Genomic DNA, 23540 nt, shown 5'->3' on the forward strand with positions numbered 1-23540 from the left:
TTAAGTCTGAAGTCGGATAACAAATGTCAAAAAAATATTTTTTTCGTGTGATATAGTTACAAATTAACAATTTCCTGATGTTTTTCCCTTTACATGTGCTGTGAAATCATACTTCTACCAAATTTCATGATTCTAGGTCAACGGAAAGTACCCCATGCATGTTAATGAGTAAGTTTACGAGTATCAAAATACGTGACGTAAATAACTATACCTTTTGATTGCACTACTTAGAAGCTCAGCTTTTTTACACTTACAAAGGGCAGTAGACCTCGGTATGTAACATAAATTTCAACTTGATACTTCTTCCTGTTCCTGAGAAACAGGCGTCTCAACAGACGGATCGACAGACTTACGGTTAGTCAGATAACAAATAACAAAATAAATATTTTTTCGTATGATATAATTGCAAATTGAGAATTCTCGGATTTTTTCCTTACTTCCAGTGCGAAAGCTTGCTGCCTGCCAAAATTTGATGATTTTAAGTCAACGGGAAGTATCCTGTATATTTTGATGAGTTAATTTGCGAGTATCAACATATGTGACACAAATGGCCGTATGTTCTGACTGCAGTGACTCTGAAGGTTACATTTATTACACTGGCAAGGGACCAGATACCGTACTATGTGGCATAAATTGCAACTTGATACGTCGACCCGTTCGTGAGAGAAAGGGGTCTTGATGGATGAACAAACAGACCAACAGATGACAAATAACAAAAAAATTGTTTTTTGGTGTGAAATAATTACAAATTAACAGTTTTCGGATTTTTTCGTTTACTTATAGTGTGAAAACTTGCTTCTTGCTACATTTTATGATTCTAGGCCAACGGGACATACCCTATACGTAGTGATTAAAATTCTTCTGGGTATTATGCCACGCCATTGCTAAAAACTAACAACAATAATAAACTAAAACCGACGTTTCGGCCGAATTGCAACGGCCTTCCTCAGGCCCTGAGGAAGGCCGTTGCAATTCAGCCGAAACATCGGTTTTAGTTTATTATTATTGTTAGTTTTTAGCAATAATATAATAATGTTGTGTGACGAGGGCCTCCCGTTGGGTAGACCGCTCGCCTGGTGCAAGTCTTTCGATTTGACGCCACTTCGGCGACTTGCACGTCGATGGGGATGAAATGATGATGATTAGGACAACACAACACCCAGTCCCTGAGCGGAGAAAATCTCCGACCCAGTCGAGAATCGAACCCGGGCCCTTAGGATTGACAGTCTATCGCGCTGACCACTCAGCTACCGGGGGTGGACAGTTTTTAACAATGACGCGGCATAATACCCAGAAGAATTTTAATCACTATGACACCGGCCGCAGAAGCCTACGTTCTTATACCCTATACGTTTTGACAAGTCAGTTTTCCAGTATCAAAATAAGTGACATAAATGGCCGTATCTTCTTACTGCATTGACTTGCAAGCTTACCTTTATTATGCCGCCAAGGGACCATAGACCTTAGTATGTGACATCAGTTTCAAACCGCTCCTGAGAAAAATGGTTTTTGACAGTTTGACAGACAGACAGCAGAGAGATGGACAACAACATGGCCCTATAAAGGTTCCCCCTATAAAGGTTCCGATTTTATCGAGTGTGTTATGGAACCCTAAAAGATGGTGCCGTACATTGAAAAACAGGTCAACAAATATCCATGGTGAGTAGAAAAGTAGTCGACCGAGTACCGTGAGTGCAGATCTGATGCGTTTGGTTGACGAAAGTGTTAGAGAAAACCACAGATTTACCATCTCGGAGCCTTTGGGTTCATTTCCACTGATTAGTCGTGCTCTTCTTGTACGAAGTGATTACCGAAGATTTGGGGGTTGGGTTGGGTTGTTTGGGGGAGAAGACCAAACAGCAAGGTCATTGGTCTCATCGGATTAGGGAAAGACAGAGAAGGAAGTCGTCCGTGCCTTTTCAAAGGAAACACCCCAGCATTTGCGTGGAGCGATTTAGGGAAATGACGGAAAACCTAAATCAGGATGGCTGGACCCGGGATTGAACCGTCATCCTCCGAAGATTTGGGCTACCGGAAATTTAAAGCCATGTGGATGCCTAAACTCCTTTCTTAAAAACAAATGACTGTCTTTTTGTGTGTTATGAAAAAAAGAGGAAGATCGTTGCAGGAGAAGGAACGTGGGTGCAGTATGTGAATGCAGAAGTAAAACTTCAGCCAATGCAGTGGGGCAACATAAGGTCGCCGGGAAAGCCCACAATGTGTCGTCAAACACTTTCAAGCAGGAAACTCAAAGCAACTGTCTTATGGGACAGGAAAGAAATTTTGCCATTGCAGTTCTTGGCGACGTGACGACTGTGGGCTAAGGATGACACAGTGGCCGGTCGGTAACGTTGGGCCTTCATGGTCTGTTCGGGCGGAGTTTAGTTTAGTTTCAGTTCTTGAAGATATGTGCCACAGTTAACGCTGAAAATTATCTTAACATACGAGGGACACTTCATAAGAAATGCACACTATTTTTTTAAAATCCATCTTTTATTCTAAATGTTTGAAAGTTTTACAGTGTGTAGATACATCCTTTGGGAACAATATTTTCATTTCTCCGCATAATTTCCATCCCTCTCAACTGCCTTACACTATCTTGGAACCATCGCCTGTATACCCGCACGGTAAAATTCTGGACCAACCTGTTGGAGCCACTGTTTGGCAGCGTGCACAAGGGAGTCATCAACTTCAAACCTTGTTCCACGAAGAGAGTCTTTCAGTTTCCCAAAGAGATGATAGTCACATGGAACCAGGTCAGGGCTGTAAGCCAGGTGTTTCAGTGTTGTCCACCTCAGTTTTGTGATCCCTTCCATGGTTTTTTGACTAACATGTGGTCGTGCATTGTGGTGCAACAGCAAAACATCCTGCTTTTGCCGATGTGATCGAACACGACTCAGTCGAGCTTCAAGTTTCTTCAGTGTCGTCACATATGCATCAGACTTTATGGTGGTTCCACTTGGCATGATGTCCACAAGCAAGAGTCCTTCGGAATCGAAAAACACCGTAGCCATAACTTTTCCAGCAGAAGGTGTGGTTTTAAATTTTTTTTCTTGGGTAAATTTGCATGATGCCACTCCATTGAGTGCCTCTTCGTCTCTGGTGAAAAATGATGGAGCCATGTTTCATCAACTGTCACAATTCTTCCAAGAAATTCACCTCCACCATTCTCGTACTGTTCCAAAATTTCGCTGCATACCGTTTTTCTTGTTTTTTTTGTGAGCCACTATCAACATCCTGTGAACCCACCTGGCACAAACCTTTTCTAACGCCAACACTTTCAGTATTCATCAAACACTTCCTTCCCTTAACCCAACGTAGCGTGACAATTCGTTCACTGTGATGCGCCTGTCAGCAGTCACCAATTCGTTAACTCTCTGCACATTGTCTAGAGTGTGTGCAGTACGAGGCCTGCCGCTGCGAGGACAATCCTCAATATTGCCGTGCCCGCTTTCATCACGTAACCTGCTTGCCCACCGACTAACTGTACTGCGATCGACAGCAGCATCTCCATACACCTTTTTCAACCTCTTGTGGATGTTTCCCACTGTCTCGTTTTCACAGCACTGGAATTCTATGACAGCACGTTGCTTCTGACGAATGTCAAGTGTAGGAGCCGTCTTGAAGACATGCTGTGACTGCGCCACTCAAGGGAACAGGTTGAACTAAGTTTGAAAACAGGCGGGACGGGTGTATCTACACACTGTAAAACTTTCACAAATACAGAATGAAAACTGTATTTTTACAAAAATAGTGTGCATTTCTTTTGGAGTGACCCTTGTACTAACAAATTTGAAAAGGGCCATTCGAAACTGACGGTGTGGTATGTTGCGCTCTGGCGTGATTTTCGTGCATGGCAACGCCTGCCTGCATGCAATGCGACGTACCGTGAAAAACCAGCGAGGGTTCAAATGAGAAGTATTTGATCACTCTCCCCCCCCCCCCCCTCCCCCTCTTACAACCTTGATTTGGCGCCTAACGATCATCATCGCTTCATGCACACTAAGAAGCGGTTGGTTCGAAGCGCTTTGGCAATGACAATGCGTTGAAAACCATTGACGTAGGTTAGCTTCGGTATAGGTGGCTGTATTCTCCGATTGCAGAATTTCAAAATCCTCAAACGCTACGAGAGATGTCTCAATGAGGCTGGAAACTATGCGGAAAAATACATTAAAATGAAAACTTAAGCAGTATTGTATGATAAATTCGATAACTTCATGTACATGCTTTTTTTTAAAAAATAAACAGTAGTTGCTTTCTGAACAGCCCTTGTACAGGCACCGACAAAATTATCTCGCGTATTTCGAAAGGTAGTTACAAACAAACAAAGGAAGATTCAGAGAAAATATTTTTATTTGTGAACAACAAATACTATGAAATTATACATTAGATAGTTTTACAAATTATTTCCGGTAAATGGTGTCCTCCATTGTTGACACATTGACGAAGCGTTTCCCACAAGTTGTCCATAATTGTTAGTGCCCTTTCCAGTGGAGTGGCAGCCAGCCGGCCGGAGTGGCCGTGCGGTTCTAGGCGCTACAGTCTGGAACCGAGTGACCGCTACGGTCGCAGGTTCGAATCCTGCCTCGGGCATGGATGTGCGTGATGTCCTTAGGTTAGTTAGCTTTAATTAGTTCTAAGCTCTAGGCGTCTGATGACCTTAGAAGTTAAGTCGCATAGTGCTCAGAGCCATTTGAATGGCAGCCACTTCCTGGGTGATTGCCTCCTTAAGTCCTTGCATTGTTGAGAGGCGAGATTTGTACACTTGAGCTTTTAAGTATCCGCAGGGCCGTCCTTAACCTATTGGAGGCCCTAGGCACATTAGGATAATGGAGCCCCTATGAGCTTGACAGAGCACTATTTTGTTAAAATAGACAAAGAAAGTAGGTAAGTGAGGTTTTAGATATATTTTTATTTCTTTACAGTCACATTAAATTAATAGATAATGTAATATAATCCACAAGAGTAACTCTGTTAGCATTCACAGGTTACGGCTTAATAATCTATGTTGATTGAAGAGGTGCCCTTCTAGATTTGAGATGGACAAAATCGTTAATTAGTTCTTCAAAAGCTATATTTTTGAGTATATCACATTCTATGGACATCAGCGATAAACTGGTTAATCACTCTTGAAGCATTGTACTCCTTAATTCATTTTTTATTCTTTTCAGTTTGGAGAAGGAGCATTGCGCACTGCAGTTGGTTACCATCATGCTCAAAAAGATTGTCAACGCGTTTTCTTCATTTGGAAATGTGTCTTCAATTTTGTTTTCTTTCAAAAAGTGATATATTTCCAATATTCCACTATTTCCTCCATTTTTACTATGAACAGTTTTCAAGTATTCTGTTGAATGCAGACATTCCGGTTCCAACTCTTGTTCGTTAACGTCTTCAGAATAAATTGCAGCAAATTCTTCGTAACTTAGTCTCAGCTCTTCGGAATTCAGAGTAGCGAAAAAATAAACCAAAACGTTGACAAACATTCTCATACGAGCTTCATCGCTGTTATAGATGAACGCTCAGGTTATCAATTATGGGAAGAAAGATTTATACTTTGAATTTCTCTTTTTCCATTCAGTTGGACTGACGGTGCTGAGCCATAAAAAACAAACTCGGCGTGAACTTCTGCGTTCCTACTTTGAGATACGTCCTTATAATCAGATTCCGGATTTTTTTCTTTGGCGGGCGATTCGAAGTCATCAAATTTATCCCAGAGATTAATGATAAAATCATCAAGTGGAGCGAACAAATTAGTTGCAACGTGCACTGTTGTTGTTTCTTTCTGCCGGCCGCGGTGCCCGTGCGGTTCTAGGCGCTCCAGTCCGGAGCCGCACTGCTGCTACGGTCGCGGGTTCGAATCCTGCCTCGGGCATGGGTGTGTGTGACGTCCTTAGGTTAGTTAGGTTTAAGTAGTTCTAAGTTCTAGGGGACTGATGACCACAGCAGTTGAGTCCCATAGTGCTCAGAGCCATTTGAACCATTTTGTTTCTCTCTGAAGACAATAACTTGTTTTGTATGTTCTTTCCAATAAAGAGTGCCAATTTTCAGTTAGTATAATAAATTCTAGCTTTCCCATTTTTCTTGACAGACTAAGGGCTTCGTCTCTAGTTTCTCTTGCGTGTTCTGTATCTTCTGCGATGGACATTAAAGTTTCTATAATTTTTTTACGACCTTCATGCAAGGCGCTTATTGCATCAGCTCGGGATAACCATCTGGTTTGTGAAAGACTTTTAATGACTTTTTTTGAACCTAAATGTTCTATGAATATATGCCATCGGTGGGTAGTGCTCGAAAAAAGGTTGTACACTTTCTGAACCATTTCAAAAAACTTTGTTACTTTTGATACACACCCAGCAGCTTGGACACCTACCAAGTTTAGTGAATGTCCCGCACATGGTACAAAGGTGGAAAATTCACATTTCTCCTTAATTTTTGCTAGTAGACCAGTATACTTCCCCGACATATTTGAAGCATTGTCCTCTGCAATCTTTTATGGGAATATCATGATTCCCAAAAAAATTCAAGATGGTTTCCGCTAAATACTCAGATTTATGGTCTTTAATATGTATAAATTTCAGGAACCTTTCAACAGGGATACGATCTTTTGCGTGTCGAATTACAAAAGTTGGCTGGTCACCATGAGGCAGATCGGGCGTACTGTCAACGCTAATGGAAAAAAATATTTTGCTAATTTAACTTCATTTATAATTTTTAGGGCGTTTTCCCATGACATCAATAAACTCATTACAGATATTCTTTGAAAAATAAGAAATGTTACCTTTTCCAGTATTCCCAAATTTTTGTAAGTGATCTGCAAGAAATGGATCGAATCTACTCAATAATTCCACACATCCCAAATAATTTACGTTGTTGGGAGATCCTAGCATTTCATTGTCACCGCAAAATAGAGGCCCTCCGATCCCAAAAATTTTACAACAGCTACAATCCGTTTAAGTACTTTCCTCCAGTAATCCACTTCCTTTCGATGTTGAGATAATAAGTCTGTATCTATTCTACCAACCGCTTTACTTCGTGCCAGATAAGTCATCACAGATTGCCTACGTGCTGGGCTATTTTCATGTGTTCAAAATATATGCTTCCAATCATTACATCCACTCGGAAAGCATAGATTTACAGCAGAATGGTTAAATAAGCAGCATGAAAAACAAAATACAGATTTTTTGGAAGGCGAGTACAACAACCATTTTCTTTCGATGCTTTCACCGTTGTTTAATTTGCGAATAAATAATGCTTCGTTGAAATACCTAGTTACTGATTTATTACCATCTTTGTAGCTTCTGGATGTCTCGGAAAAGTCAGAATCTTTATTTTGAAAACATGCAGGTGCCTTACGAATCAAAATTTCGCGATTTCTTTCTGCAAAATTTTCATGAAAATAATAAGCAGGATCGTGTGATATTTCTTCTGGGTTGGAAAACTGTTGTTCAACTGACATAGTTGTCTCACAGAAAATATATATATTCTTTAATGTCGTTTCTTATTAACAGTATCAGCTTGGTCCCAACAGTCGGCAATTTTCAAGCAGAAATCCAATCTGGATTTGGATCGCACCTCCTTGATTCTTGGGCAGAAAGGCGTGTAGCATTCTGCTGCATCCATTTTCAGTAAGCTGCCACAAGAATTAAAAAATCTTAGCACCACTCCAGGCGCTTTCAAATCCAAACGGAATTGAATAGAAAGACTGCTTCTAGTCTGTCGAGGAGTTCCTTGAAAAACATAAGTTAATTCTTGTGTTACGTTGTTGATTGCATTTATATAAACTTACAGCGTGTCGTCTTTTTAGGATTCGTAAACATTTTATTTTATCTACTATTACTTCTCTGATGTTAATTTCATGTACTGACACGTTCCATAACCAGGGGGACTTGCTATTCAATTTGGACCTACAGAACATGACATATAAAACAAAACAAAAAAGACCATTACAAACATACCTTCACTGCGCGATAACAATGGTGGTGATATTGATGACAGCGCCACTAAAGAAGAATTGCTAAACACGGTTTTCCAAAATTCCTTCACAAAAGAAGACGAAGTAAATACTCCAGAATTCGAATGAAGAACAACATGTGAATATGAGTAACTCAGAAGTACATATTCTCGATGTACTGAAGCAGATTAAAACACTTAAGAAAGGTGAGGCTTTCGGTGCAGATTGTGTACCAGTCACGTTCGTTTCTGAGCATGCTGATACAGTAGCTCCATACTTAGTAGTTATATAGAACTGCTCCCTTGTAGAAAGATCCGTAACTAAAAATTAGAAAGTTACACAAGTCGCTCCAATACTCAAGAAAAGAAGTAGGAGTAATCCACCGAATTACAGACCCATCTCATTAATGTCGATTTTCAGTAGATTTTGTGACAAATATTATGTTCAAACATTGTGAATCACTTCGAAGAAAAGGATTTATTAACAGATAGCCAAATTCAGTAAATACCGTTCATGTGAAACAGAACTAGATCTTTATTCTGACGAAGTAATGAGTCCTATCGACAGGAGACGTCAAATTTATTCCATATTTTTAAATTTCGAGAAGGCTTTGACACGGTTCCACACAAGCGACTTCTAATTAAATTGCACATCAATGGAGTATCGTCTCAATTGTGCGATTGGATTCGTGATATTGTGTCATAAAGGTCACAGTATATAGTAACTGACGGCAAGTCATCGAGTAAAACAGAAGTAATATGTGGTGTTCCCCAAGGAAGTGTTATAGGCCCTCTGCTGTTCTTCATCTACGTAAACGATTTAGAAGACAATCTGAAGACAGCCCTCTTTTATTGTTTGCAGATGATGGTGTCATTTACTGTTTTGTAAAGTCATGAGATGATGAAAACCAACAGCAAAATCATTTAGACACGATATACGCATAGTGAAAAAGATTGCTATTGACTGTAAATCATGAAACGTGTGGCGTCACACACATGGGAACTAAAAGAGTCCTCTAAATTTGAGTTGCTCGATAAATCACAAAAGGCTGCAAACTCATCTCAATACTTAGTAATTAAAGTTACAAATAACTTGTATTGGAACGATTACACAGGCAATGTTATGGGGAAAGCCAAACACACACTGTGATTTATTGGCACTTAGAAAATGCAACAGGTCTAGTAAAGAGACTGCTTACACTACGCTTGTCTGCCCTCTTCTGGAATACTGCTGTGCAGTGTGAGATTCGCACCAGATAGGATTTGACGGAGATCATCGAAAAAGTTCAAAGAAGGGCAGCTCGTTTTGTGTTATCGCAATAGGACAGAGTGCCATGGATATGATACACAAATTGGGGTGGCAGCAACAGCGTATCAAGCAACGGGTGAAGGAGGGGGGGGGGGGGGCAGTCGCCCCGTCCACTTCCAACTCCGGGAAGGCAGAAAGTTCGCTGCAATAAAAGATCTAAATGGAGACCCAATCAACAATAAAAACCAGCAGCTAGATAGATGGGTGCAGCACTATGCTAAACTATACTCAGAAGAGGTCAACATTTCTTCAGAAGCTCTGGGTACTTTACCAACTTACCCAGTTATGTCTGAGCTTGATGATCCACTGTTGACGAATTAAAATTCGCACTTAAAAGTCTAAAGCTAGGCAAGAGTACAGGCCGTGATAACTTACCAGCAGAAATCATCAAACTTGACTGCGTTTTGCCAATGTTGTATCAAATCCTACTGCAGTGCTGGGAAGAAGGCACAGTACCTCAAGACACGCGAGATGCAAATATAGTAACAATCTATAAGGGAAAAGGCGACAGAGGTAATTGTAACAACTATAGAGGAATATCTCTCTTGAGCATTGCTGGAAAGGCGTATGCAAGGATAATCCTGAAGAGACTGGAAACCTTGGCTACTCGGATCTACCCTGAGTCACAGTGTGGATTTCGAACTGGCAGACCCACAAGTGACATGATATTCACCTTGCGCCAACTACAAGAGAAGTGCCGCGAACACAGAGTGCCATTATATGTGGCTTTTGTTGACCTCAACAAAGCCTTTGACACCGTCAGTAGGGAGGGACTCTACAGCATATTGGAAAAAATTGGATGTCCCCCAACTTTTCTGTCTTTAATAAGATCTTTTCATGACAATATGCGTGACTCTGTAGTCTGCGATGGCAATACATCTAAACCATTCAGTACGAACTGTGGCGTAAGACAAGGCTGTGTGTTGGCACCTACACTTTTTGTAATTTTCCTCTCGGATCTGCTCCAAGTGGCTTTCGAGAATTGCAATGTTGGAGTACATCTGAGTACTAGGAAAGATGGAAGGCTTTTCAATGTCAGTCTTCTGAAGAGTAAGACAAAGCGCTACGAGATAGTCGCTCGTGAACTCCTGTATGCTGTTGATGCTGCAATTGTTGCGAACTCCGCAGAAGAGCTGCAAGAGCTAGTATCAAGATTTAGTCACGCATGCCACCTAGTCTCGATGAGTGTAAACAGCAGTAAGACCGTAATTATGGTTCAGGGTGCTAACACTAGATGGCACTACTGTGCAAGTCGTAGATAACTTCTGCTATCTTGGATCTACTATAGAATCAAACATTTCTGTTGACAAGGAAATTGATGCTCGCATTGGAAGACCTGCGACAACTTTTGGCAAACTCTCTACACGTGTTTGGAAAAACAACAAACTCTCTTTGACCACCAAAATTCTTGTATATCAAACTTACGTCCTCAGCATCCTTTTGTATGCATCGAAAACATGGACTGCCTATGCCAAACAAGAACGTCGCCTTAATGCTTTCCACATGCGGTGCCTGAGATCCATCCTCGGAGTAACGTGGAAGGACCGAGTGACCAACGAAGCAGTGCTATCTAAAACTAACTGCAACAGTATTTCAGCTATCTTGAAGCAGAGACGATTCCGCTGGCTGGGACACGTGCACCGTATGGATCCTGACAGATTACCACGTGAGGTGATGCTTGGAGAGATCTCTATAGCCAAAAGACCTATAGGACGTCCTGTATTGAGGTTCAAGGACTCCTGTAAACGAGATATGGAGAGCTTTGGAATCGACACAAACAGATGGGAGGCACGGGCTAGCATGAGACCAGAGTGGCGTGATGATATATCATCTGGAATGTCGAAGCATGACGAAGGCTTGTTAGACAGATTAAGGCAGAAAAAGCTTTGCAATGCTACCACTGCTCCTTCCTCAGCAAGAGATGCCGTGCTGGCATTGGCTTGACAAGTCACACAGACACTGCAACAATCATCTACCAAGATGTCGTGGCATATATATATATATATATATATATATATATATATATATATATATATATATATAGAGAGAGAGAGAGAGAGAGAGAGAGAGAGAGAGAGAGAGGCAGAGCCAGTGAATAAACTATGATGCAGTCAAGAAATATGGGATAAGTATTTTTATTGGCAGCGATTTTTGCTTTTGGCTGAAGTAGCTTATAACACCCACTAAATTCTGCCCTTTCCCTTCGTCCATTTTTCAGTCTGTGACTCCTAATGGGGGATAACCTCTGCATGCATATGTAACAAATTCTGCGTAGCGCTTTCGAACAGTAGTTGAGACTGATAAGGCCCTCAGGGCTGTTAGACAAAATATGTCGTATATACAGTGGCCAGTGCGCCGAATCTGGGGGAGGAGCCCCAGACTTAATGCAGATATCTTCACTGTAATTATCTGATTTTGCTATCCCTTTACGTTGTTAACAGTTATCCTCTGCACCTGCGTAATAATATATTGTTCAAAAACAAAAATTGCCACCATCCTCATTACCTACTATTCGGTTCCCCTTGAGTCTAAGTCCATACATGTTCGCAGATCTGCAGGTGGTGCAAAACATTTTTTGATCAGTTTAGTCTCGCGGTCACGCGGGCAGAAGCCACGTGCGGTCCATTCGAAATTGACAATCACCGGCGTACGATGCAGTCGGTACTCCTAACCTGGCTCGCCGCTACGACTATGTCCGCCACATTCTACGAACTATCCAACATTTAAGAAAAACAACGTGATAACCCAAATGTGAGGAGAGGCAGAATTCTAACACTCCCCCCTTTTCCCTCCCTTCACGACCACCATGTCCTCACCCCGTAGCTACATCGCTACGCATTGTTGCTTTTGTAACGAATGTGTAACGTGTACAGTGTAGCCATTGGTTTTTCTCCAGTATTCCATACAGAGATAAAGACACAAACATTTGCTTTGCAATTTCGAGGTGAATCTTTGTGGTGAAAGGTGTGTTATTATTTAATGTCATTTATTTGTCATAAATCTCCTGGCTCAATATTGACTGCTCTCAGTAGTTCATGGAAGAACGTAAACGTAATTCTGTAGAGGTTCTAAAAGTAGCTCAGGAAAATCCTAGGACTATGGAAGCATTTGATATGCTGTTAGAGAAATCCAAAGGCTATTCTAAAAACCTAAATATGGAAGACCTAACTACGTCACAGCCAAGAAAATTACCAGCGAAATTGCAACACACAGAAACACTGTCTGTTCCCAATAAATTGTGTGAAGTACGAACATTTAGGAAAAGTTTGTTTCAAATTCTTGAGTTCCTTCTGAATGAGAGGGATCGAAGGTTCAATCAAGAGGATTCAATGCGACTATCCCATCTACGAGATATTTGGAAGAATTGCTTAGAGTACCTACAACAGATGGGGGACTGATGACCTTCGCTGTTTAGTCCCCCTTAAACATCCCAACAACAACCACCACCACCTACAACAGATTTTAACCTGGACAGGCTTCATGCAAAGCTCGAAATGCTGAGAACCATTACGACTGTTATACACCCATATACTGTACCCGCCATTGGAAGGAAACTTTTTGCTGAACTTGGTAGCGTTAAAGAAATCTTTCGGGAAGTTATTCGCCTCATCATTCTGATTCTGACAGTTGCAGTATCGTCAATTCCCTGTGTGAGGTCATTCAGTGCCTTGAGGCGACTTAAAACTTGCCTCAGATCAACAATAACTCACTCAAGGCTCACCCATCTACTCCTCCTCCATGTTCAGCAAGACAGGGCTGGAAAAATTAATCTTACGGATGCCATGAAAGAATTTGTTTCCCTAAGTCTAAAGAAAAACTACTCTTGGAAATTATACGTAAAATTTTTTAGTCTAAATAAAAACAAAATAATTGCCTTCTTTTTCAAACGAACTGTGTTTTCCTTTTTTTCATTAAAATGTGATGCACAGTGTTTGTAAAATAGTAATAATAAGAAAAGGTTTCTCTCTGGCCGATTGATAATGCAATCTACAGTAAATACGAACTCCTTTTCGTAAATGGTCTCAAAACAAAGTAGGACCGATATCTTCCCTGACAAATGATGTCTTTTTAAAAATTAAAGCAACGAAATTGTTTTCAAGAGCACGACCTATGAAATTGGGTCCATATTGGTATAATAAGTTGTTTCTCTCTGTAGAACAACATAGCGCTACCAAACGCACCTCCCACACTATCGGTATGCGTGTGTTCTTAACAGTTTTGCTAAAAGACGAAATCGCTAAATGGGTTTTCTTGTCCCCCCGCCCCCTCTTCTAAAGAAATGATTGGTATGCGATTGGTTGACAGCACCAACCTTCTCCCCAGAGTGTGAAAATATTTTGTTACCGCCCACCTACTTAGGGAAGAATGATTATCGTAATAGAATAATAGAAATCAGAGATCACACTGACAGATTTAAGTGTTCGTTTTGCCACACACTGTTCGAGAGTGGAACTGTAGAGAAAGAGCTTGAAGGTAGTTTGATGAATCCTCTGCCAGGCGCTTAATTGTGAATAACAGATTAATCGTGTAGACGTAGATATACTCCTCCAAAAGAAATGCACGATGCTTACCTAGTGAAGCCATTGCTCCTACTGGAGACCGTTATCGATAGATACCCCCTTCACATCAATATCCACACCACAACTCACACAACAGCCTCTCCAGATACGGGAGGTCTTTTTGTCGAACCCTGTAGATCCAAATCAACTTCAAGACTTAGCAACAGTGGAACCAGCACCCTGGCACAAAGTCAGAGTACCAATGGCAATATTAGGACACGAGTAATTTAAGATAACTAAAAAATCAAGAACAAGCGGAAACTCTTAATTATGCCAGGAATGAGTGACTCAAGGACCAAAATTAGTGCCCAAAGGCCCATTGTATGAAAATAAATGGTGTCCCCAGTAAGCAACCCTACACCTGAGGGACCAACCTCCACCGGAGGTAGAACCCTAGCCATCGGACAACACACACACACACACACACACACACACAAGATACGGGAGGTCTTTTTGTTGGAGCCTGTAGATCCAGGGGACATAGGCCCATATAGTGTTCTAGTGTAAGCAACACGATTGGTGTGTTGACTGCATCCCTGTTTGTTGACGCAGGCCCAGGAGAAGAACAACCACGCGCTACGGCCCATCCTGGAGGTGCTGGAGCGCGTCAAGTTCCCCGGCGACAGCTCGCCGCTGCACATCAGCTTCTCACTGTCGTCCCTGCTGACCGCCGACATGGACGCCTTCTACACGTACCGCGGCTCGCTCACCACGCCGCCCTGCTCCGAGTCCGTCACATGGGTCATCTTCCCGGATGCGCTGCCCATCTCCTTCAGCCAGGTGAGCGGCCTACTTCCTCTCCACATCGCAGTCCGGTGCTTCTCAGAGGTTGGTCGGTCGGTCGAGTCAGGAGACGGAATCAAACAGCGAGGTCGCCGATCCCGTCAGATTGGGGAAGGATTGGAAAGGAAGTCAGCCGTGTCCTCTCGAAGGAACCACCCTGACATTTGCCTGAAGTGATTTTGGAAAATCGCAGAAAACCTAGATCAGGAAGGCCGGACGCGAGTTTGAACTGTCTTCCTCCTGAGTACAGGTCCGGTGTGCTAACCACTGCACCACATCGCACGGTGCTTCTCAGAGAACGTGATACTGGGAGCGATATCTACACTCCGCAACACAATTAAAGGATCACAGTTTCGAAAACCCGTTATTGTCTGTCATCACTGTAACACAGTAGTTTGAAATACGGCATAAAGGTGCATACAGCCATATTTCACCCTTTCTTTCGACATCTCAGCTAGGGCTGTTTGACGATGGCGTTTGGTTTGTGGGGCGCTCAACTGCTCAGTCGTCAGCGCCCGTACAAAGTCCTAATTTGTACACAATCCAACTATGACACACTCCAATATAGCCAGTTTCACGAATGACAATGATGATGAAATAAGTACAACACAAACACCCAGTACCCAGGTAGAGACCCCAACCTGGCCAGGAATCAAACTCGGGACCCAGTGATCCATAGGCAGCAACACTGGCCACTAGACCACGAGCTGCGGACAGCTAGGGCTGTCTTTGAACACGCCTCGAACTGTCCAAACAGTTTACGTCACAGTTCAGGAAATCTCTGGTCTGTTAGATCTTTTCAGCGGCCTGCAATCTAGTGATTTTTATTGGTACTATCACAACAACCTGTCAGCGTTTCTAATGCAGCAAGGATTTTAGTAAAAAAAAAAAAAAAAAGGAAAAGCTGTGAAATACGGACTGAAATATCTTCAAGGGTACAGGTCATGTGTAACAAGGGAAACTAATAAATAAATAAAAGAGTGCAATCATCAATATGGTACTACCTCCAAAATGGGTCTTGCTGCTGTAGTTCACTCTCACAATAAAAATGAAAATCACTTTATTATATCTTGTTACTTCAGAATTTAATTCTTGATTGTTTCATCTGAATGTTGTCGTCTTGTTTTTAAAGTGACTGGTAACGTATCTCTCCGTTATTCTAATATGTGAACACGGACTGAAATGCCTATTTGTAAAGTGAAACCATCCCTTTCCTTGGGATATTGATACCCACACATTTCACGGATGGAAACGACATTTCGCTCTGCGGTGAAAAACAGGAAGACGTTCTTGATAACATTTGACACTGCTGACACCCTCAGACGTTTCAGCCCTTCTCTTAGGACATTGTTGGGCTGCATTCCCATTATGCGCGATCTGACCGCTTTCGAGGGCAGCAGGACGACAAGTTTTGCTCTTCAGTACAAATTGGAACCACTAGGCGCTGTTCAAAACCATTTGACGAAATGTAAGCGCGATATTCGCAGCGGGGGATGGTAGTTATGCGTTTTTATCCTGCCTTTTTCGGAGCTCCTACAGTGGGGTCACAGGGGAGGACAAGGTTGTAATATTGAGACGTGCTCGAGTAAGGCACCCCCCCCCCCCCCCCCCCCAGTTCGCAGTTCGACGACACCCTACGTACCACCTGTGCTGGCGTAAGCTGTCGCTAACACACTGGTTGACAAAAATCAAAAATGTAGCTAGAAAATCGATAGTAGGCGCTGGATCAAGTGCACCTATCAAGAGAGAGGCCAAAGAGACACTCCGCCAACGCATTTTCGACCGCAAGTATTTAAATCGCCACTGCTGACCGGAGGTGTCAGTCAGCGTCAGTTACTCAGTCTCACTCATCGGCTCACCATCTCACACCCTAGTTTGGTATCTGTCATTCATCGCTTAGCAGGACTTGTACTTCACCAACAGTGAGCTAACGTGGACGATTATTTGAAGAGCTTGTACCGTGACAAATGGACTCTCTTAAGATAAGTAGCTTCCCTGTGTTGCAGAAAGAGAATACCAGGCACCAAACAACATCCTCTCACTTGTTACCTATGACATATTAAACTGGGGACCTAGAAATGATTGAGAGGCTTCGTCCCGCTGTAATACTCAGTTGTTCACAACCTCAGAACAGGCCACAGCAGTCCATCCACACCACCACCGACTATCGAGTCCTAGCTGATCCAGTTTTGACGAATGGGTTTCAGTCAAACTTACTCCTGTTGTTGAAGTGATGTCCAGAAAGCTGAGGAAGTGGTGTTCTGCAGTCATTGCATCTTCTGATAAATTTAAAAAGCGAACAATCAGTGATGTTTATTCCTTGTGGTTTGTATCAGGAGTACAATCAAGTATGATAGAAATATACTTACTTTTTTTTACAATATTAGCAATGCTGTTTTTTACTTTGTTGACAACCAAATTTATGAGCTCATTTTTTATGTTTTTCCCATGAATTCCTCGAGCTTTTACCCGCCTTAAATATTCCTGATAAACAGGGTCGAATTCTACTGTCATTTTGATCAAACCAAGAAAATTACTATTATTTTCTTGCTAGAGCCTGTTATCTTACATTCCACCCGTTTTTTGTACTGTTTATATGATTAAATGATTGTTCATGCTCTTGAAGCCGATTTCCTAAACAAACCCAATCACAGAGTGCATCACTTGACAGATTTATTTTAAAAAAACTTTTGCCAGTAGATGTCGAATACACGAGCCATTTGCGATCTCTTTTCTTCTCCATTTGGTAAAGTTTTTACTAAAAAAAGAGCTGAAAATTTTCTTCTGTTATCATTTAAGGGATACTCTAAATTTACAATTTTAGTAGGACCTTCCTGTACAATTTCATTTATTGTGGAGGATGTTAATGTATTAGGCTAAGTGACTGAGTCCGATTCTGTGATTACTTCACAATTGCTACTACTAGGCCTACCAAAATATTGGATAGGAGGAGGTCCACATTCCAGTACTCTATGTTCACTTGTATCTAAAGCACCAAACGATGAGAGGCTACTGCTAATGCCATCGTCCTTTAAGCACACTTCAGTCTGTCTGAAGTTGTTGGTCAAAGAAATTTTTCGAAAGCAGCTTCTCATGTCATAGTTTTTTTCTTAATCTTTTTAGCACCTGCATCGTATTTTCTAAATCTGCCCCTTTCACACGACATTTCCCTGCTGGTACCTTGAACTTCACAGGGAAAGCGAAAACACTGCATCTTCACACAGTGCACACACAACACATGAAACGGCGTGAACTGGAAAAGTACCAAACATTTAAACTGATGACAATGTACAAATCATTTTGGGGGAAAGATGTGCTCGTGGAAGAATGTAATGCTTGATTGATAGCCATAACAATGTGCAGAAAGGGTGGGGAGAGGCGCCAAGAAATGATGAATCATGTACCTCTTAATTTACGCATGAGCAATAATCATGTTGACAATAGAAATTACTATAGCGCGTCATTACCACAGCACCCTGGTTCCCTTGAGGTTGTAACAATGGAAAATTGTACTGAAATGGAGGAGGATCTTCAGCGAACTGACGCATGCTGCAGGGAATGGCAACTGAATCTCAATGTAGACAAGTGTAATGTGCTGCGAATACATAGTAAGAAAGATCCTTTATCATTTAGCTACAATATAGCAGGTCAGCAACTGGAAGCAGTTAATTCCATAAATTATCTGGCAGTAGACATTGGGAGTGATTTTAAATGGAATGACCATATAAAATTAATCGTCGGTAAAGTAGATGCCAGACTGAGATTCATTGGAAGAATCCTAAGGAAATGTAGTCCGAAAACAAAGGAAGTAGATTACAGTACACTTGTTCGCCCACTGCACGAATACTGCTCACCAGTGTGAGATCCGTACCTGATAGGGTTGATAGAAGAGATAGAGAAGATCCAACAGAGAGCAGCGCGCTTCGTTACAGGATCATTTAGTAATCGTGAGATGATAGATAAACTCCAGTGGAAGACTCTGCAAGAGAGACACTCAGTCGCTCGGTGCGTGCTTTTGTTGAAGTTTCGAGAACATACCTTCACCGAGGAATCGAGCAGAATATTGCTCCCTCCTGCGTATATATCGCAAAGAGACTATGAGGATAAAATCAGAGATCAGAGCCCACACAGAGGCATACTGACAATCTTTCTTTCCACGAACAGTACGAGACTGGAATAGAAGGGAGAACCGATACAGGTACTCGGAGTACCCTCCGCCATACACTGTCAGATGGCTTGCAGAGTATGGCTGTGAATGTAGATGGAGATGTAGATGTAGATGCAGGCATAATTTTCTGAGGATTCCAGTGGTCATAGTTGCGTCACAATGAGTATACAATTCAACTACAATACATTAAAAATAGTTTTAGAAACATCTTACCTTTTTTTCAATTTATCTATACAACAAAATTACAGGTTACAGTTTTCAGATTACCTTGTAAGTTTCTACACGGTGCACCTAGAAGCATGGGGCCCTCCGCAGTTGCACCATTTGCACACGCCCCTGTAGAGAAGATATTTTTAGCTCAACAGATTAAAAGATACGAGGGTGGTTTGAAAGGTTCTCGGAACGGAATAGAAAAAAAGAACTTACACCACTGAAACTTTTTTTAGTTTTCTATGTAGTCTCCTCCTAGATTAATGCACTTGGTCCAACGATGTTCCAGTGCCTTGATCACATCTCGAAAATGAATTTCCTCCATGCCTGCAAAATAGTTGTCAACTCCGGCTATCAGTTCTTCGTTTAAAGTGGATCTTCGTCCACAAAGAAAAATTTTCAGTTTTGGGAAGAGATGGAAGTCTGACGAAGCCGTATCAGGTGAATAAGGCGGGTGTGGCAAAAATTCATACCTTAGTTCGTGTAATTTTACCATGGTGACAGCACGTGTGCGGGCGCGCATTGACTTGATGGAAGATGACTTTCTTCCTTGTTAAAACTGGCCTTTTTTCCATGTACCTTTTGTTGCAACTTGTCCAGGAGGTTAGCATAGTATTCTCCAGGAATTGTTTGCCCAGTGGGGAGATAATCTACAAACAGAATCCCCTTCGCGTCCCTGAACACTGACACCATGACCTTTCCCGCCAAAGGTATTGTCTTTGCTTTCTTTGGTGGCGGAGAATCAGCATGTTTCAACCGCTGTGACTGTTATTTTATCTCTGGAGTATAGTAGTGCACCAGTTACATCTGTGGTCACGAACCGGCACAAAATATCTTGTTCGTTTCTCCTATTACGGGCGAAACATTGTTCCAATACGTCCATTCTCATGCGTTTTTGATCCAGCGTCACGAGTCGTGGCACCCATCTTGCAGATTTCCTCATTTCTAATTCTTCAGTCAAAATGTGATATACCCTTTCAGATGACATCTGGCAAGCGTGAGCAATTTCACGCACTTTCAATCACCGATCCTCCGTGACCATTTTGTGCATTTTTGCAATGATTTCTGGAGTAGTGACACTCTTGGCCAACCACAGCTGGGTCATCGTCTAAGCTCTCCCAACCAAATTTAAATTCATTTGTCCACTAGGCAACAGTTGAATACGAAGGAGCAGAGTCCCCTAGTGTACTATGGAAATCGGCACGAATGTGCTTTGCTTTCATACCTTTCCTTAATCACTGCTCAAATCTCTATTTTTCCATTTCTGTAAATCACTACACGGTAACAACAGCCACGTCCCCGCCACAGCTCTCTCCCGAGAGCACCGACATGGCACATGTTTACAGACAACAGTCCAATGAATATCACATGAACAACTCATTGTGCTAGTGCTGATCTCTCGTGGTAATTCAGAGACCTTTTCAAACCATCCTCATAATCAGCAGGTTTAATTTAAAGTTATTTGTTCACTGCCTTGTAATACATTTCACTAGCCAAAATACAGCCTCATAGTGAATGCTGTTCTCAAACACGGGACGAGTTGGTCGACATTCATAAGCAGCTGGATATCGCCCTGACTACTGAAAACAATTGCCAACTGCCGCAAATCGGTGTGTTGGAGGAAGAGCTCCCGAGAGTCGTGTACCTGTGATACCTCTATCAGAGATGCCTCGAGTGCTATCCTTTCCTGTAGATCCCGTCTCTTCTGAAAAAAGTACAGAACCTGTCATCCACTCGACTGCAAGTGGCGTGTCATTGGTAGATCTAGGTGTCCATCCAGTACAGGGTGGACTTGGACCAGAGGGGACTCAGGATGTTGTACAGATCCCCCTAACCAAGTTTGAGGTGCTGTCTTTCACTGAAACAGAGGCAATGGGACTCACTTCACCTTTTTTGGGAAAACCTGTTTTGTGTGGTGTCAGGAGGAGGCTAACGCAAAAGGGTAGGGGTCTATTACTCGTCGGCAGTTCAAACGTACGGCGAATGATTGTACTCCTTAGGGAAATGGCAACAAGTGGGGGCAACCAACTGCAGATAGTGGTGCACATTGGAACAAATGATGCCTGTCGTCTGGGCTCCAAGGTAATTCTCGGGTCATTCCAGTAACTGGCGGAGAAGGTTGAGAAGGACAGCATTGCACACGGAGTTTCACTGAAGCTCACAGTTTGCAGCATTGTCTCCAGAACTGATTGTGACTCTTTGGTTCTGAGTCGGGTGGAAGCACTGAACCAGATACTTCGAGGTTCTGTGACAAGCTAGGCCGGTACAAGTTCTTGGACTGGCACTTAAGGGTTGAGAACTGTAGGGCCCCCCTAAATAGGTAAGGTGTGCACTACACATCAGAGGCTGTTGTTGCTCAGGTAGCTGACACTGTGTGGGGTGCACACGAGGTATTTTTAGATTAGGCGGCTCTCCGTCCAGTCCAGATGACGACAGCCATAGGAAACCTACAAGTATCAGTGTAAGATAGAAAGCACTGCCTCCGACAGGTGAGAGTATTAAAATCCGAACAGTAAACTGCCGAAGCATTGACAACGAAGTCCCAGAGCTTGAAGCGCTCATGAAAAGCGGCGAGCTCGCACAATACTAGGTACAGAAAGCTGAGTGAAACCGAAAACTGATAGCAGTAAGATTCTTGGGGAAATTTTAAGTATATATCAAAAGGATAGGCAAATGGGAAATGGAGGTAGTGTATTTGTCATAGTAGACAAGAAACTCAATTCCACTGAGACAGAAATTGAAGCTGCGTGCGAGAATGTTTGGGCAAAGCTCAATATCAGCATGAGGATATATAAAGTGCCACGTTGACACTGTATCACTTGATACTATTTATGTTTATGCTGTCTAAATGTAATCTACATTACACGGGTACCAATATTACACATTATTCTGTGACATAAATAAGTTACGATTGTACATTCTACAACTACACTCATCTCTGATAGTTTTTTTTTCTTTCAGATCAAGAAGTTCCGACGCATCTATTCTTCAGGTGAAGATCGTATGGTAAACAATTTCCGTGTTTTGCAACCTCTCAACAGTCGGAATGTCTTTGTTCGCAAACTGTGGAAGATTGAGAGCTACAACCTTACTAGCCATGATTCGGTGTCATGGCTCAGTTAAGCTTGTGCCGAAAAAGTTCCACGTTCCTACAGCACTCAACTATCGACAGACTAGCAAGAAAGTGCACTGCTGTAAAAGTGAACAAGCCTTCAGTTACTGTCATACTGAGGCAGCTCACAACCTGTTCTATTTATTTTCTTGGATAAGAATGTAATGCATACAGCACTGTGTGGAAGCAATTTCTATTAGTGATACAATGCTCTTATGTGCTTCTTTTAGACAACAGGTGAAGTGGATCAGAAGCCACTGCCTGCAAACTTCTGCCTATTTCACAAGGCTGTGCTCTTTAATGTACATATGAAAAGTTCTGTATAGTTCTGTAAATATCTTAAGAATTTTGTTATCTATGTTGTGTATTACACACACTTAACTGACATTTATTCATAATGAAAGAGACATTTCAATGTTTCACTTTCATTCTTAGTAAAGGATTCCTTCCAAAACACATTCCAATGTATGTACCAGTTGACAATACAAGATGTAGATTTGTTTTCTATCTTTCTTTAATGTTCATCTTAAAGGAACTGACATCATTACCTTCACTTATTTCCAGTTGTACTGTACTTAAAAAAATCTCCACTCATGACTGCTCATAATGCTGCATTTTGTTTTACTGTTATGAATATTTACGCCATTGAGTGCCTGATCAGTGTGTGTGTGTGTGTGTGTGTGTGTGTGTGTGTGTGTGTGTGTGTAACACTGCTGGCAGTGTTCTGGGATTTTATGAAAGTTTTGTCATCTGCAAATATGTGTTGTATTAAAATTGCGTATCACACAAGCCTGTAGAATCAGAAACATCCGTTATTTATTATGTGTATATAATTTTCTGTACATATGAGTATTTTAATAAAACTTATGGTGAAAAGGCAAAATTCTATCATTACTCTTCAATAATACTGAAGAATTGCATCATACACGATAACAATATGTATATCTACATACAAAGAGGAAATACTTTGCTGTGACTCTCTCTCTCTCTGGACAAAGAAAGATCTGGGTATAATACAAGTGACATAAATGAGCTTTCTACAGGATATCCTGAGCAAGACGAGAAAGGACAGGACAAGGAATGAAACAATACGAAACACCCTCCAGATACATATATCTCCTAAAAGAAAAATGCAAAGAAACAGACTGAAATGGTCTGGCCATGTTAAAAGAATGGGACAAGAAAGGCTTCCAAGAACAGCTCTAGAATAGACAGAAACGGGAACCATATAAAATCTCCAAAGTTTCTCAATGTATAGGAGAAAAATAAACTGCAGATGGAAACCTGTCTCTGAAACCATCATTCACCAAGGTAACAGAACCTCACATTCAGAGGAGGCAAGACCTTCCTATGCAGCCACTAGCTCCATCTTCTCCACTGGTGATCGTGGCAGTCATGATCACTGAAAAACAACATTGCAAGACATTCCCCCTATGGTCCGTCAGCATA

General features: G+C 41.8%; 1 protein-coding gene across 1 annotated transcript in view; it reads left to right on the forward strand.

The window, feature by feature from the left end:
• The window catches only part of LOC126215342 (carbonic anhydrase), a 177337-nt gene extending 154373 nt beyond the window's left edge, over positions 1–22964 (forward strand). The window contains exons 7-8 of the mRNA XM_049942024.1: positions 14371–14598; positions 21941–22964. Coding sequence (XP_049797981.1) covers positions 14371–14598; positions 21941–22102 — 390 coding nt within the window. The 3' untranslated portion in view covers positions 22103–22964. The remainder of the gene's footprint in view (positions 1–14370; positions 14599–21940) is intronic.
• The last annotated feature ends 576 nt before the right edge of the window (positions 22965–23540 follow it).

Source organism: Schistocerca nitens, chromosome 12 (genome assembly GCF_023898315.1).
Source record: "Schistocerca nitens isolate TAMUIC-IGC-003100 chromosome 12, iqSchNite1.1, whole genome shotgun sequence".
In the NCBI taxonomy this organism is placed as follows: Eukaryota; Metazoa; Arthropoda; class Insecta; order Orthoptera; family Acrididae; genus Schistocerca; species Schistocerca nitens.